The following is a 14,861-nucleotide window of genomic DNA, read 5'->3' on the forward strand; positions in this document are numbered from 1 at the left end:
GATGGAGTGGCTGTATTTTGACTGCATATGATATTCCTGTATAGAAGTGTGGGCACGTTTTAAGCTGTATGTATGGAAAGAAGGGTGTGTGGGAATGTTGAGCTGCTGAAAGGAGTGAACTGAGTAGTGAAAATGTGTTTTTCTACCCAGCACCCATTCATCATTCCAGTTTTCCTCTATGGGACCACCCTGTCCCACACCAGTCCAGGTACTTTAGAGAGAACTTATTCCACCCTTGCCTCCAGGGGTGGGTGTGGCTCAACCACTGCACGGCATTCCCCCTGCCAGAGGGATTCTAAGGAGAGGCACAGGACCCAGTCAGAGCCAATGATATGCAATGAGCCTTTTTTTTTTTTTGAGATTGTTGAGTGAAAACTAATTTTTCTTTTTTTATGGATTTGAATATGGAAATTGGCCTGGAAACTAATGATAGAGTCTTGAGAATGAAAATGAAGTCAAGATGAATGACAGAGTCAAGATGTGGAGGGAGAAATTGGTCCTGGGTGAAATTATTTGAGGCTCTAAATCCATTTTTGCCTGAAGCATGAACCATCCTAAGATTTAAACATCCTGTTTTACTTAAGAAAATCTAGTTAGTGTGTATACACACACACATCCCGCCCACACGTGTATTATGTATATACACATGCTGTTCCTTTTCTATTTTCTTCTATATCTACTGCTATCTATTAAAAACGAGTTCACACTGACATCTCTAATTCAAATCCAGTACCACAGGGTTCTTCCTTATTTTCTCTGTTTTCCTCTTTCTAATTCTCTTGTTAGCGAGAAACTTGGTTCCCACTGTCCTCAATATATTATTTGCTTGATGCTCTTATATGTCACCAATCTCCCACTGTGGCCACCATGCCTCTTCCCCCGTCATAGACACCCTCCTCACCCCACTTGGAATCTGACACCCCACCCCCAGCCTTGGCAGACACTACTCTTACACTGCCAGGGCTCTGATACTTTGTGCCAGGCTGGTACTGGTCCTGTCCTATACGGATATCCTCTTCACCCAACTCCAACTCTGACATCCTAAGTTGGGTCCCCCCTGCTGGATAGTATCCACAGTACGGATGTACCATGGTTTGTTTAACCATTTACCTATTGAAGGACATGTTAGTTATTTCCACTGTGGGGTATTACAAATAAAGCTGCTGTGAACAGTTGTGGACATGTTTTTGTGTTAACGTAGGTCTTCGTTTCTCTGGAATAAATGCCCAGGAATGCAATCATTGGGTAAGAGCATGTTTAGTTTTTTAAGAAACCACCAAACTCTTTTCCAGAGTGGCTCTACCACTTTCCATTCTCATAGTCTAATGGCTTTTTCACCTCATTGTTCAAGAAGGGCAGGGCAAGGGAGGAAGACAAGGGAAGGGAAGGAAAAGAGGAAAAGGAAGAGATAGTTGTAAACTACCACCTATATTTAAGTCTATGTCTGGTTTCTTTAATTTTTTTCTTTTGATCTAGATTTCTGTTTTCATACTATTAACATATCATTTTAATTTTAGTCTATGGAATATTCTTTTATAAGAACACTTTTCACCGGTTCTTTTTAGCATTATTCTTTAATATTTTGTCCATTAAAAATTTTAAATCCAGGTTTATTGAGGTATAATATGCGTACAATAAAATTCACCATTTTTAGCGTGTACAATTCTAAGAATTTTGACAAATGCACAAAACCGTATAACAACCACCACTATTAAGATATTGAACATTTTTAACACCTTAAAATGTTCCCTCTTGCCCGTTTATAGTCAGCCCTTCCTTTACCCCCAGTTCCTGTCGGTTGATGATCTGTTTTCTGTTTCTATAGTTTAACCTTTTCCAGAATGTCATACAAATAGAATCATGTAGTATGTAGCCATTTATGTCTTTTTTCATGCAGCATATTTTTGTGTATGTTGAGTTCATTCATTCTTCTTGCTGAATAATATTCCATTAAATGTATGTACCAAAGTTCAACTGTTTACTACTTGAAAGACATTGGTTTTTCTGGTATTTAAAAAAATGAATTTTATACACATTTCCTGATTTCTACAAAAATTCTTTTATGATACTAATTTCTTTCCTTTATAATTTTATATTCCTTTTTATTTGCTTGCCATGTCTGTGTTCTTGTTTCTAATTACTGTTTTTTCTTTTTATTGTGTTATATCTGTCATTTGTTATAGTAGTCTCTTTTTAAAAAATCAGCTATTGATTTTACTTGCGTGTTTTTGTTTTTTCTAAATATGATTTTTAAAATTTTATTTATTTATTTAATTTATTTACTTTTGGCTGCGTTGGGTCTTCCTTGCTGCATGCGTGCTTTCTCTAGTTGCGGCGATCGGGGTCTACTCTTTGTTGCGGTGCACGGGTTTCTCATTGCAGTGGCTTTTCTTGTTGCGGAGCATGGGCTCTAGGCACGTGGGCTTCCGTAGTTATGGTTCGAGGGCTCTAGAGCACAGGCTCAGTAGTTGTGGCGCATGGGCTTCGTTGCTCCGCCCGCGGCATGTGGGAACTTCCCGGACCAGGGCTTGAACCCTTGTCCCCTGCACTGGCAGGTGGCTTCTCAACCACTGCACCACCAGGGAAGTCCCTGTCGTGTGTTTTTAATTTCTAATTTTCTTTACTATGCTTTTAATATTTTTTCACCCAGTGCTTAAAAAGTTTCTAAGATCTTAAATTTAATGTTTATTTAATTAACTATTAGTAATAAAAAATTTGTTTTAGTAATAAAATAATTTTAAAGCATATATTTTCTTTTTCTTTTAACTTTTTTTTTGGCCACGCTGCACAGCTTGCAGGATCTTAGTTCCCTAACCAGAGATTAAACCTGGACACCCCCCAACCCCCTCTCCCTGTAGTGGAAGCGTGGAGTCCTAACCACTGGACTGCCAGGGAATTCCCAGCATATATTTTCTTCTAAGAAGAGTTTACCTGCATTTCACAGTTTTTGAGAAGTACTTTATTATTTTTTTAAATAGATTTTTATTGCATTCTTACTTTTCTCCTTGATAAGTCTATTGTTTAGGAGAATTAAATTTTTTCATGTAATTAGGGTTTTATGGTTTTATATTTTTGTTATTAATTTCTGTTCTTATCACAACTGATGGCCTGGAGAATATTATGTATGCACTATAAATAGAATTCCTGCACCTCATTTAATTTATTACAAACATCAATTAATTCTGTATTTGAAGATGTCAGGACCTTTTATACAATACTTCATCCACTCAGTCTCTCATATTGACAATGGAGAATTAAAATCTCCAGTATAATTTTGATTCTGTCAATTGCCTGTATTTCTAACAAATGCATATACACCAGGGCTTTGACACTTGGTTCACATTCTCTACCTAATTTCTGCCACTTTTCCAGGTAAATTATACATTCTATTTCTTAGTGTCAGCGTTCCTTAATCTCTACTCCAACTCTTACTTCCTTTCAACAGACCACTCTCCTGGCCACATCCTGGACCTTGCTACAGTTTGGGGCTCCTCTACCTTTGACATCTCACTCTCAGACCACATCCTTCCCCTTGATTCCAGGCTCCCACAAAGCAACAAACTCATCTAACCATGCCTTGTAGTCTCTCAGCTCTTTTCCTTCTTCCAGTTGGATTTATCCCATTTTGGATTCTTGTTCTTCTCAATCCAATTTGACCCTCATTTTCAGCCACTTCAACTTTGTTCTCACTGGTACCTTCAATTTCTTTCCCTTCCTGTCCTTCTATTATATCTGTCCTACAGATTCCCAACCCTGGGTCAATACATTCATCTGCCTTCTCTGTCAAGACATTCATTCAGCTATTTTCAGGGGCTGCAGAATCAGTAAAGATTCTTGATTGACAATGAGAAACCAACTGGAGCTAGCTTCAAGGAAGGAAATTAACATGAATTAACATAATTAACAAATTAACATTTGTACCCACTCCAGGACTTCTCTCTTCATTTTCATCTCTGTTTCTCTCTGCCCAACAGTTCTTTCTTCTCTTATTCTCTCTCTTTGGAACAGCTTTCTCTTCTCCACAGTTACATGGAAGTTCCCTTATAAGCAACTCTTCTGTTAGATGTCAAAACTGATATTGGACTCTCTTAGTCTCAATTTTGAATTCATAGGGAAAGACCTCTGATTGGACCAATTTTGGTCAGAGGTCAACTCTAGAGTGATCAATTAGGGACAGAGGGCATGGTAATGTTTTATAAAAGTGGCAGCTGGGGACTGTTGTTACCATGGGATAGTTGTTACCATGTGCTCATCCATGAACTTACGGCCAGGATTAGGATATGGTGACGGAGCTCGCCCAAGTTATATGTACTCGTAGAATCCAGTACGTATTGTGGTCAGAGGAATACTAGGTTCTGATTGAACTGGTCTTGGTCACTTTCCCATTAGTAGAGGCTGAAGTAGTCCATGGCCACCTGAACCACATAGAATTAGAGTAGGTTCTTCTGGATAGAGAAAACCAATGACTATCTGATATAGTTGCTAAATGATAGATAAGGAAGCTGAGAAATTTCCTGGTGCATCTATTTATTGAAAGTTTAACATATGCAGGGCTAGGCTATGATCTGAGTAAGTTTTTACTCAGTATGTTTTCGTTGCTTTATTTGAAGTTAAAAAAATCTTACTGGGCTTCCCTGGTGGCACAGTGGTTAAGAATCCTCCTGCCAATGCAGGGGACACCGGTTCGAGCCCTGGTCCGGGAAGATCCCACATGCCGTGGAGCAACTAAGCCCGTGTGCCACAACTACTGAGCCTGCGTTCTAGAGCCCGAGTGCTGCAACTACTGAAGCCCGCGCGCCTAGAGCCTGTGCTCTGCAGCAAGAGAAGCCACTGCAATGAGAAGACGGCGCACCGCAACGAAGAGTAGTAGCCCCCACTCACCACAAACAGAGAAAGCCCGTGCGCAGCAACAAAGACCCAGTGCAGCCATAAATAAATCTATATAAAAAAAAATCTTAGAATGTTAAAAATATCCACATTCATTGCCAAATATCAATTTTTTTCAAAGTCAAATATAAATGACTTTAGATCATTTTGGATTAACCACACCATTGTTTCCCTCCATTAGCCGAGATAATCAGCAATCAACTAAGTAAACTTACCTGTATCATTTGTCTAATAAAACATCACAATTTTGTCAAAACAAGTCAACTTCAGGGAATACAGTTTTGCTCTGAGCAAATTCATTTAGGATATGAATTCTGCCCATGTTTATGTATAACATAATTAAATATATGCTTTGAAAATAAATGCTGTAATTATTCAGTGAGTGCCTTTTTTCTAAACATTTTTTTCTGCCTCCTTACAAATCATTTATTGAGAAATTAAAGAAGGTAAGTATAAGAACACAACAAAGAAGACAAAAAGTCTTGTTTCCCTTATTTTTTTCCTGGCTTGCTTTTCCTTTTGATCTCTGCTATTACTCTCCAACTGAATGGACAATAACCCCAAGGGGGTCTTTGAGAACTTTAGAATAACCAAACAATCCAAAACTGGACACTCCGTCTCCTTCCTCCCCTCCTAGCTGTTGCAGTTTAAACCTGGTTTCTCTGTAGCTTCAGGGAGTATATTCTCATGAAATCAGCTACCGCAAGAGTTGTTCTGTTCTCTGGTAGAGAGTTTCTGACTAGTAAAGCCCTCCGTGGCCTTTATTATTCCCATCACTCACTCTCAAAGAGATTTTCTCTCCGTGGAATTGCAAGTCTCTGAATTTCCCCTACAGATTTATCACTTGTAAGAAAGTATTTGGAAAGAAGCCAGTGAGAGATATGACTAATAGAGAGCATTTAATGAATGCATTTTTAAAAACAAAAGCCATGAGTATCTATGGTTAAAAAGAAAAAAAAAGAAAAAGAAAAAAAGGATTTTCTGTTTCCACATTTTCCTGGCAGTGACAACATTCTGATGCTTGCCAGTGAAATATATCTGCAGTATAATATTTTAGTTGACTCTTGGTCACTACTAATGTCTTATTAGAAAGCTCTAGTTTTTAAAAAGTCACATTTCTTTTTTTTTGCGGTACGCGGGCCTCTCACTGCTGTGGCCTCTCCTGTCGCGGAGCACAGGCTCCGGACGCGTAGGCTCAGCGGCCATGGCTCACGGGGCCCAGCCGCTCCGAGGCATGTGGGATCTTCCCGGACCGGGGCACGAACCCGTGTCCCCTGCATCGGCAGGCGGACTCTCAACCACTGCGCCAGCAGGGAAGCCCAAAAGTCACATTTCTTTAAATGTGTTTTTTAAAATAACATGAGCCAAATGTATTTGATTTTTTTAAACTAGGTGAACAGCCTTTATTTATTTTCCGAATATTTATATCTCAGTTACTATGATATAATGCTTAGAAAATAGTCACTGTCCTTTCTCAGGAGTATGACTTCAGCAGTTTCCCCCTCTCTGTACAATACTGTGGGTTTCCCCATCTCCAAGGGATTGTTCACATTTAGCATATCATCATGCTCTTGTTTTTCCTATCTTAAAAGAATTTTTTCCTTCCTTTTGAACCCATTTTCTCCACTGCTACAGTCCTATATTTTCACCCCTCTTTGCAGTAAATCTTCAAAGTTGTCTGTAAGTCCTATCTCTCCAGTTCTCCCATGAGGCCACACATGATCTGGTTTTGTTCACTCTGTGACATCTTTTCCTATTTCTTACTCCATTCCAACCACTCTGACCTTCCTGCTCTCTCTCTTTTTAAAAAAATTATTTATGTATTTATTTTTCTTGTAGTGTAGTTGACTTACAATACTATGTAAGTTTCAGGTATACAACATACAAGAATTTTGATTCACAATTTTTAAAGGTTATACTCCACTTATAGTTATAAAATATGGGCTGTATTCCCTGTGTTGTACGATATATCCTCGTAGCTTATTTATTTTATACAGAGTAGTTTGTTCCTCTTAATCCCCTGACCTTGTCCTGCCCCTCCCCCACTTCCCTCTCCCCACTGGTAACCACTAGTTTGTTCTCTAATACCTGAGTCTGTTTCTTTTTTGTTATATTAACTAGTTTTATTTCTTAGAGTCCACGTATAAGTGGTATCATATAGAGTATTTGTCTTTCTCTGTCTGACTTATTTCACTAAGCATAATAATACTCTCCAGGTCCATCCATGTTGTTGCAAATGGCAAAATTTCATTCTTTTTTATGGCTGAGTTGTATTCCATCATATATATATATCACATCTTTATCCATTCATCTGTTGATGGACCCTGCTATCTCTTGAACATGGCAGGTGTGCTCTTCCCTTAGAGGCTTTCCAATGGCTGGTCCCTTTTACTTGAATGCTCTTTCCCCACACATTCCTTTGCTAACCTTCTCATCTTTTTCAAGCTTTTGCCTAAAGGTCTTTTTCTCAATGAGCCTACCAATGTAGGCTTAAAAATTGCAAGTCCATCTTAAAAATTGCAATCCTCACTCTTGGTTCTCCTTAATCTGCAGCAAATTTTTGGCCATTTTATCACGTCTGAACACAATATATAATTTTTATTTATATCATATTTATTATGTATTATCTATCTCTACCTGCTGTCATATGAACTGTTAAGAGGGCTGAGATCTTGGTCTGGTTTTTTTTTTTCCCCCGGGGTGTTAAAACCGTCCTTGGTGCACTGTATATACTCAATAAATATATTATTATGTAACTCAGTACGTTTGTTATTTGAGTCATGTATTACTGAAGGACAGAGAAAACATCATATGTCTCTTTCCCAATCAGGGAGTTAGACAACTGTTATAAATTGTTTAAAAGTTAAGAGAATATGTAAAAATAAGATGAGCCAGGACTCTTGGTTGCAAGTGAAAGAAATCCACTCAAGTTAGCTTCAGGGATAAAAAGGGGGATTTACTTGTTCACAGAACTGAAGAGCTCAGAAGTAAATCTAGCTCCAGGCATGTGGATGTGGGGGGCTTACAGCTGTCCTCAGAACTTACTGATTTCTCCCTACATCGCTCAGCTCTACTTTCCTCCGAAATAGCCTGGGTCTCAGGCAGGTGTTCTCCACGTGGTGGTCCTGGAAGCTCCAACCACAGATTCTCCCACTTGACTGAGAGCCCAGAATTCACTCTGGCCTGGCATGGGTTACCTGCCCTGAGGCAAGGGAATGTGGTGATCTCGTGGCTTTGGCCTGGGCCACAGAAACAGCCCCCAAACCACCTATAGTGAGAGTGGGAGAAGGAAAAGATACAGTTAATTACAGAAATGAGCCAAACCAATTTGTGTAAATTGATAGAATAGTTGACATTAGAAGTATAGCACTCTGACCTCTAGTGGTTAGATTACATGGAGAAAATTCAGCATTAGCCCAAAGACAACAGCAGGTTAATTTATTTCACATCATGTTTTATATAATCTTTTCTCCATTTATTTAAGAACATCAGTGTCCTTCCCTTTTATCCTCTACATTGAAGCATTCACCTCTTTGGGGCAAATTTTCTTTTGACCGTTCTTGTATCCTTTCTTTTTTCTCTATTTCTACAATCACCATCTTTCTTCTTGGTTTCATATTTAGACCACTGTGATAATCTCCAAACTTATTTACTTAGTTTTAATCCTTTACGAAAACAAACACCTGAAAAGCCTTGCTTAAAAACTGCTTTAGTTGTATGGTGTCCAGTTGGGGAATTTATTCTGACAATTTATCAGATCCAATAAAAATCCCTGGGTCTAGCATTAATTTTCATGTGCCCCCTCATCCTTTTGTAATTAAGAAATTCCAGTTAGCTTTCCACCACATGCGGTGGGAAGCTAACATAAATAATAATATATTTGCATAATACATGTTGACCTGCTGAACTTTAGAAATTGAGAACACATACTTTTCTTATCTCATATATAATAGATTAATCCATTTTAAATTTCATTCTACTAAACTTATCTAATATTCTACACAGAAAATTTCATATACACTTACTATCATTTTTCAAGAGTGAATTAAATGCATGATTTATTTATCATAAAAAGATACTGATTGGAACAAATTTATAAGTACATTAGCTAATTACTCAAATCATAAGCTAAATCTAAAATATGTGCTTCTAAAAACAAAAAAAAACAAAAATAAGATATGTACTCTTAAAATTTTTTTTAATTAATTTTTTAATTTTTTGGTTTTTATTTTTGCGTTTGTTCTTCATTGCTGCGTGCAGGCTTTCTCTAGTTGCGGCGAGCAGGGGCTGTTCTTTGTTTCGGTGCGCAGGCTTCTCATTGTGGTGGCTTCTCTTGTTGCAGAGCACAGGCTCTAGGGCACACGGGCTTCAGTAGTTGTGGCACAAAGGCTCAGTAGTTGTGGAGCACAGGTTTAGTTGCTCTGTGGCATGTGGGATCTTCCCGGACCAGGGCTCGAACCTGTGTCCCCTGCACTGGCAGGTGGATTCTTAACCACTGCGCCACCAGGGAAGTCCCTGTGCTCCTAAATTTTTATAACTTTATTTTATTCTTTCTTGATTAGTGGCTGAGACGGTAAGAATTCTCTAACTTCATTATTGCCCACATTTTCTCTTCGATTTTCACTGTAAAGAATATTAAAAATGAGTTAATTACTCTGAAGGTTTATAGATTTTATTGCACATTTCCCTTATCATTCTTTTCTTTTTTCTCTCCAATGTTTTTCTTTATTTGAAATTTCGCATTTTTAATGAAAGTATACCGTTTCTTTCTTCTGAAGTATAGAGTAAAAAAAAAAAAAGTCCCTGAAGTCAGACTGTTTGAGCTTCAGTTTTCTCCTCTGTAAAAAGGGGATAATGAGGATAATAATAATACTCCTAATTTATAGGATTACTTACAGAGTCATTGTGATGAAAACATTTGATAATTCACATAGAGGGCTTAGGATGCTCACTGGCACACACATATAAGGTCTCAAAAAATGTTAGGTTTTACTATTATTTTATAGATTCACTTGCATTTTTAGCATGTTTTTGTATACACGAATTGGTTTGTCTACCACCAACATTTATAAAGCATTTAATATTATATTGTTGGCTGAAAAAACAATAACAATATGGAGCGTCTATTCTTGTGAAGTTTACAATCTAATTTGAGAAACAAGGCATAAATATTTAAAATTTGTAAACAAAATGTGGTATATACATACCATGGAATATCATTTAGCCTTAAAAAGAAAGGATATTTGACATGCTACAACACGGATGAACCTCAAAGACATTATACTAAGTGAATTAAGCCAGTAACAAAAGGACAAATACTGTATGATTCCCCTTATATGAGGAACCTATAGTAGTCAGATTCATACAGACAGAAAGTAGAATGGTGGTCATCAGGGGCTGGGGAAAGGGGGATTAGGGACTTACTGTTTAACAGGTTGAGAGTTTAAGTTTGGGGAGATGCAAGTGTTCTGGAGATGGATGGCTGCACAAAAATGTGAATGTACTCAGTGCTACTGAACTGTACACTTAAAAACAGTTAAAATGGTAAATTTTATGTTATGTATATCTTATAATAAAAAGATTTAAAATTTAAATATTCATATGAAAGAAAATATCACAGTGTAACAGATAAACCACTAAATTATAAATTATCAAATGTCATTTTATTTATAAAATGCATCCACTTATTTTTTGAATAAATAATACATCTTCATGGTCCAAAAATAAAAGGTACAAAATGATATACAGGGAAAAGAAAATCTTCCTTTAGCCGCTCAGTTCCTTTTCCCAGAGACATGACTCCATTACCAATTATTTATATATTCTGCCACAGATTTTATACATGTCTAAAACTGTAGTTATAACTATAGTCATACACTCTATGCACTATGTTGCAAATTTCTTTTTCCACTTAAGAATAGATAGTGCATTAAATGCAACCTTTTTCTTTTTCAGGAGCTGTAGACACCATAAAGATATTTAACCAATTCTCTACTGAGAAGCCAGAGAGAGTTTTCAGTCTTTTGCTATTGCAAGCAATCTTTCAAAGGATAATCTGGCACATATGTCATTTTGTATAACTGTGAGCATTTCCGTAAATTAAATTCCTAGAGGTAGTGTCACTGGCTTTTCAAATAATTCAGATTAAAATTGCCTAAAGAGACAGATTTCACCAAAGAAGTACTGGTGTCAGTTGCTTTATCTCCAAACTTGGAAACTTCCTTGTATCCTCATCTACACCTATCAGTCTCTAAGTCCTGCTGATTTTACCTCAGTCTCTTCTGTCCTCCCTTTTCATTTTCCCATTGCTCACAGCCAACAACTTGATTTAGGCTTTTCACTATTTTTTTCATGTGTGAAATGTTGTCCTCAAACCCATCCTCCTGAGAGAATATTCTGCTCAGACATTTTCATGCTACCCAATACATCCAGGATTAGGTCTAATGTCTTTATTTTAGCAAACAAGGCTCACCTTAATATGATCCCTGCACTTTCCTTTCCAGCCTTCTCTGCTATCATCCAACTTTACTCTTTTTTTCAGGCCCCCATGCATTGGCCCTCACTGTCTCCCCAGCGTGGAATACCTTTGTCCATTTCCCTCACTTCACCCCTGGGGGAAGTCCTGATCTCTCTGTTGTGCTCCACAGGCCTCTTGCGTTCATCTTCCATAGGGATTGCTATTCTCTACTGAAGCTATATCCTTGCAGTAGCCTGAAAGGGTGGTAGGGAGTGTCTTTCTTCTTTTCTAGCTCCAGCATCCAGCAAGTGCATATCATATGGTATGCACTCAATGAAATTTGTTTGAACTTAACCAGATCTTGGGGAGAAGGGGTACAATCATTCATTGATTCAACATATTTATTGAGAGGCTATTAAGTGCAAGATTATGAGCTAGGCAGTGGGATGACCACCAAGAAGAAGGTTATGAGCTAGGCAGTGGGATGACCACCAAGAAGAAGGGCCTACTTTTGGTCTAGTGAAAGAGATGAGGCAACATAAACACACAATTCTAATTCAGCTGCGTGAAGACTGCTGTGGACCTTAGGTCACAGTTCAGATTTTTTTTTTTGGATGAGCAAAGCGTGCCATTTTAGCTAGAGGGAAATGCACTAGGAAAGTCATTTACAAAATAAGTCAATTGTCCCAAATCACTGTGAAACCCAGAGTCACGCATAATTTCGACTTCCTTTCATGGCTATTGTCTTCACTTTCTAAAGTGGAAATGCTTTTCTGGTAAACAAGGTCAGTGTCTGGGGTAAAGAATAATAAGGTGAGATAACTCATGTAAGGTAACCAGGTCAGAATCTGTATATACTCCATGAAAGTTGTCTTTCTCAGCTAAACTGCTGCTCCTAGACTGTCTTCTAAGCATTAAAACCAACCAACCAACAAACAAAAAACCTTGCTTGGTGTTAAATGATCTATATTAAGTTTAATCCAACTGTTATCTTTTTACCCTTCTCCATTTTCTTTAATATGACCTCTTTTCACAAAAGGTCGAGGAAGCTGGTAAAATGTAATGAAAAGAGCAGATTCTCTGGGAGTCCGGCAGAGTTGGGTTTAGCACAGAGGACAGTCACTACTACTAGAATCACTTTGGGCACGTAATCAAACTCCCAGTTTCCTCTTTTGTAAAATAAGTATAATAATAAATGAGGAGATAATGTTTATGGAAAGCTCTGAACACAGTACTCGACACGTAGTAAGAGCTCAGGAGAAGGTAGCTATTAAACGATTCTAAGAACTCGAGGTCTTGAAGGTATTATTTTCGTTCTGGCAACCAAAAGAATCGTTAAATGAAATCATTACTAAACCAAGTTGAACCTGAACGCGCACTTCCAGTAATTTGATCTCTCTGGGCCACCGTCTGCGAGCATGCGTAAAAAAGCGTGGCGGGACGTATGTGTCATGGCGAGCTCCATCTAAAGTCGCTGCAGTTTCCGGAGAGTGGCGTGTAGGTTCTCTTACTTTTGGCTGGCTTGTTGTTTCGTGACTGCTGGGTTAAGGGTGGCGGGTGGATCAGTGTGGGGCAGAGTTTGGCCAGAGTTCCTTTTACGGCGGAGCCTTGTTTCCCCAGTTTTAGTCTTTCTCGGGAGGTTTGCTGGTTTGTTTCGCAGTTAAAAGGGAACTTACCAGCTGAGCTGGGGGAATTGGGAGGCAGGTAGCGCTGCCAGGAGTGAGGACGGGTCTTTGGCCTTATGTGCTGCAGGGCTGTAAGGAGTATTTAAGGGAACTCGTTGCGTATTGTCAAATCTAACTTCATTCGTTTTACCACTTTCTGCGTTAGTGAGTTTGTGGGACGGGACAAGGCTTTCACAGTTACCTAGCTTTCACAGAGCTGTATCTCAGAAATTTAAACTGAAGTTGGTCTGAAGATGAGGTGTCTTGATTTTTCACTTTTCTTTCTTGTTTACTGATAAAACCTCTTTCTGAATCTCGGGACGATACGTGTCTTTCGTGTGTCAGGTGATGTGGATACTTACTTAATTGCCATATTTCTGTTTTGTAGTTCTCGGTATTACTTGAATCACGCAGACGTGTTGTAGTGCTGGATAGTATTTATTAACTACGGCCAGACGCTGGATCTCAGTCATAGCAAATGTGGCAGATGTTAACACACCTGGCCTAATCAGAAAGAAATTGGGAGTAATATGGAACATCATTAACCCTGATGTATAAAGTAGCCTTTTATGGAGTTTAATCCCTTTTAGGTAGTTTTAAAGAGCCCTTACCGTGGTTTAGTGAAGTTGTTGCGAGCTTGCTTTTTCTAACCAGTTTTCATTTTCCAGACTCATCTTTCAAGAAGATTTGAGACTAATTGCGAATAATCAAGGTACTCATTTATTTTAAGCCTTTTATGTTGGAGTGACGTGTTACATATTATAACGTGCAGAAAGGTAGCCTAATTTTAATTTCTTAGTGATTTTGCCACCATCATTATCTGGAAACGCCAAGATCTCCCTATCACTAAATCCAAGAAACGTTTTCATTCATTTTACTTAACTTTGCGTTACCTGCATTGAGCAGCGCTGACCGTGTCCACCTCTTTCACATGCTCGCTTCCTTTTCCTTTTGTGACCCACTGATTTTCTTCTTCTCTAGTGGCTTCTTCTTGATCTCCATTATAGGCTGGTTCTCTTCCGTATGGCAGGTAAACATGGAGTTCCTTAAGGCTTGGTCCTGTCCTCTTTCCAATTAGAAGAAATTCTGTTCTCTTTCTCTGGGTGAGCTAATGCACAACCTCATCAACATTGTTGTTCTCTGTCTTTTTTATTCTAGCCATCCTAGTGTGTGTGAAGTGGTGTCTCATTGTGATTTTGATTTGTATTTTCTTGATAGCTAATGATGTTGACATCTCATCATGTTATTGGTCGTTTGTATATCTTCTTTGGAGAAATGTCTGTTCAAATCCTTTTTTCATTGGGTTATTTTTCTGTTGTTGAGTTGTAAGTGTTCTGTATGTATTCTGATACCAGACCTTTATCAGACATTTGATTTGCAAATATTTTCTCCAATTGTATGAGCTCTCTTTTCACTTTCTTGATAGTGTCCTTTGAAGCGTGAAAGTCTTAAATCTGAAAGTCTTACATGTAAGTCCAGTCTGTTTTCTCTTTTGTTGCTTATTCTTTTGGTGTCATAACTAAGAAACCAGTGCTTAATCTAATGTCATGAACATTTACACCTGTCTTATCTTCTAAGAGTTTTATAGCATTAGTTCTTAAATTTAGGTCTGCAATCAATTTGAGTTAATTTTTGTATGTGATGTGAAGTAGGAATCCAACTTCATTCTTTGCATGTGGCTATCCAGTTGTCCCAGCACCATTTGTTGAAAACACTACTCTTCTCCCCATTGAATTTTCTTGGCACCCTTGTTGAAAATCAGCTGACCAGGTAATACATTTTTGACAAGCATTCTGGATGATTTTTGTGAAAGAATAACTCTAGGACGGTGATTCTCAAACTGTAGTGCACAT

The 14,861-nt window shown here is 38.2% G+C and overlaps 1 protein-coding gene across 2 annotated transcripts in view; it reads left to right on the forward strand.

Moving 5' to 3' along the window:
- The first annotated feature begins 12,784 nt into the window (after nucleotides 1-12,784).
- CDKAL1 (CDKAL1 threonylcarbamoyladenosine tRNA methylthiotransferase) overlaps nucleotides 12,785-14,861 on the forward strand; it is a 649,761-nt gene continuing 647,684 nt past the window's right edge. Inside the window, exons 1-2 of one of the 2 annotated variants that reach the window (XM_082664020.1) lie at nucleotides 12,785-12,841; nucleotides 13,677-13,720. In XM_082664020.1, coding sequence (XP_082520146.1) covers nucleotides 12,789-12,841; nucleotides 13,677-13,720 — 97 coding nt within the window. In that variant the 5' untranslated portion in view covers nucleotides 12,785-12,788. The remainder of the gene's footprint in view (nucleotides 12,842-13,676; nucleotides 13,721-14,861) is intronic. The other variant, XM_082664021.1, reaches the window with a different exon arrangement.

The sequence above is a fragment of the Grampus griseus genome (genome assembly GCF_964374135.1).
Source record: "Grampus griseus genome assembly, chromosome: 10".
NCBI lineage: Eukaryota > Metazoa > Chordata > Mammalia > Artiodactyla > Delphinidae > Grampus > Grampus griseus.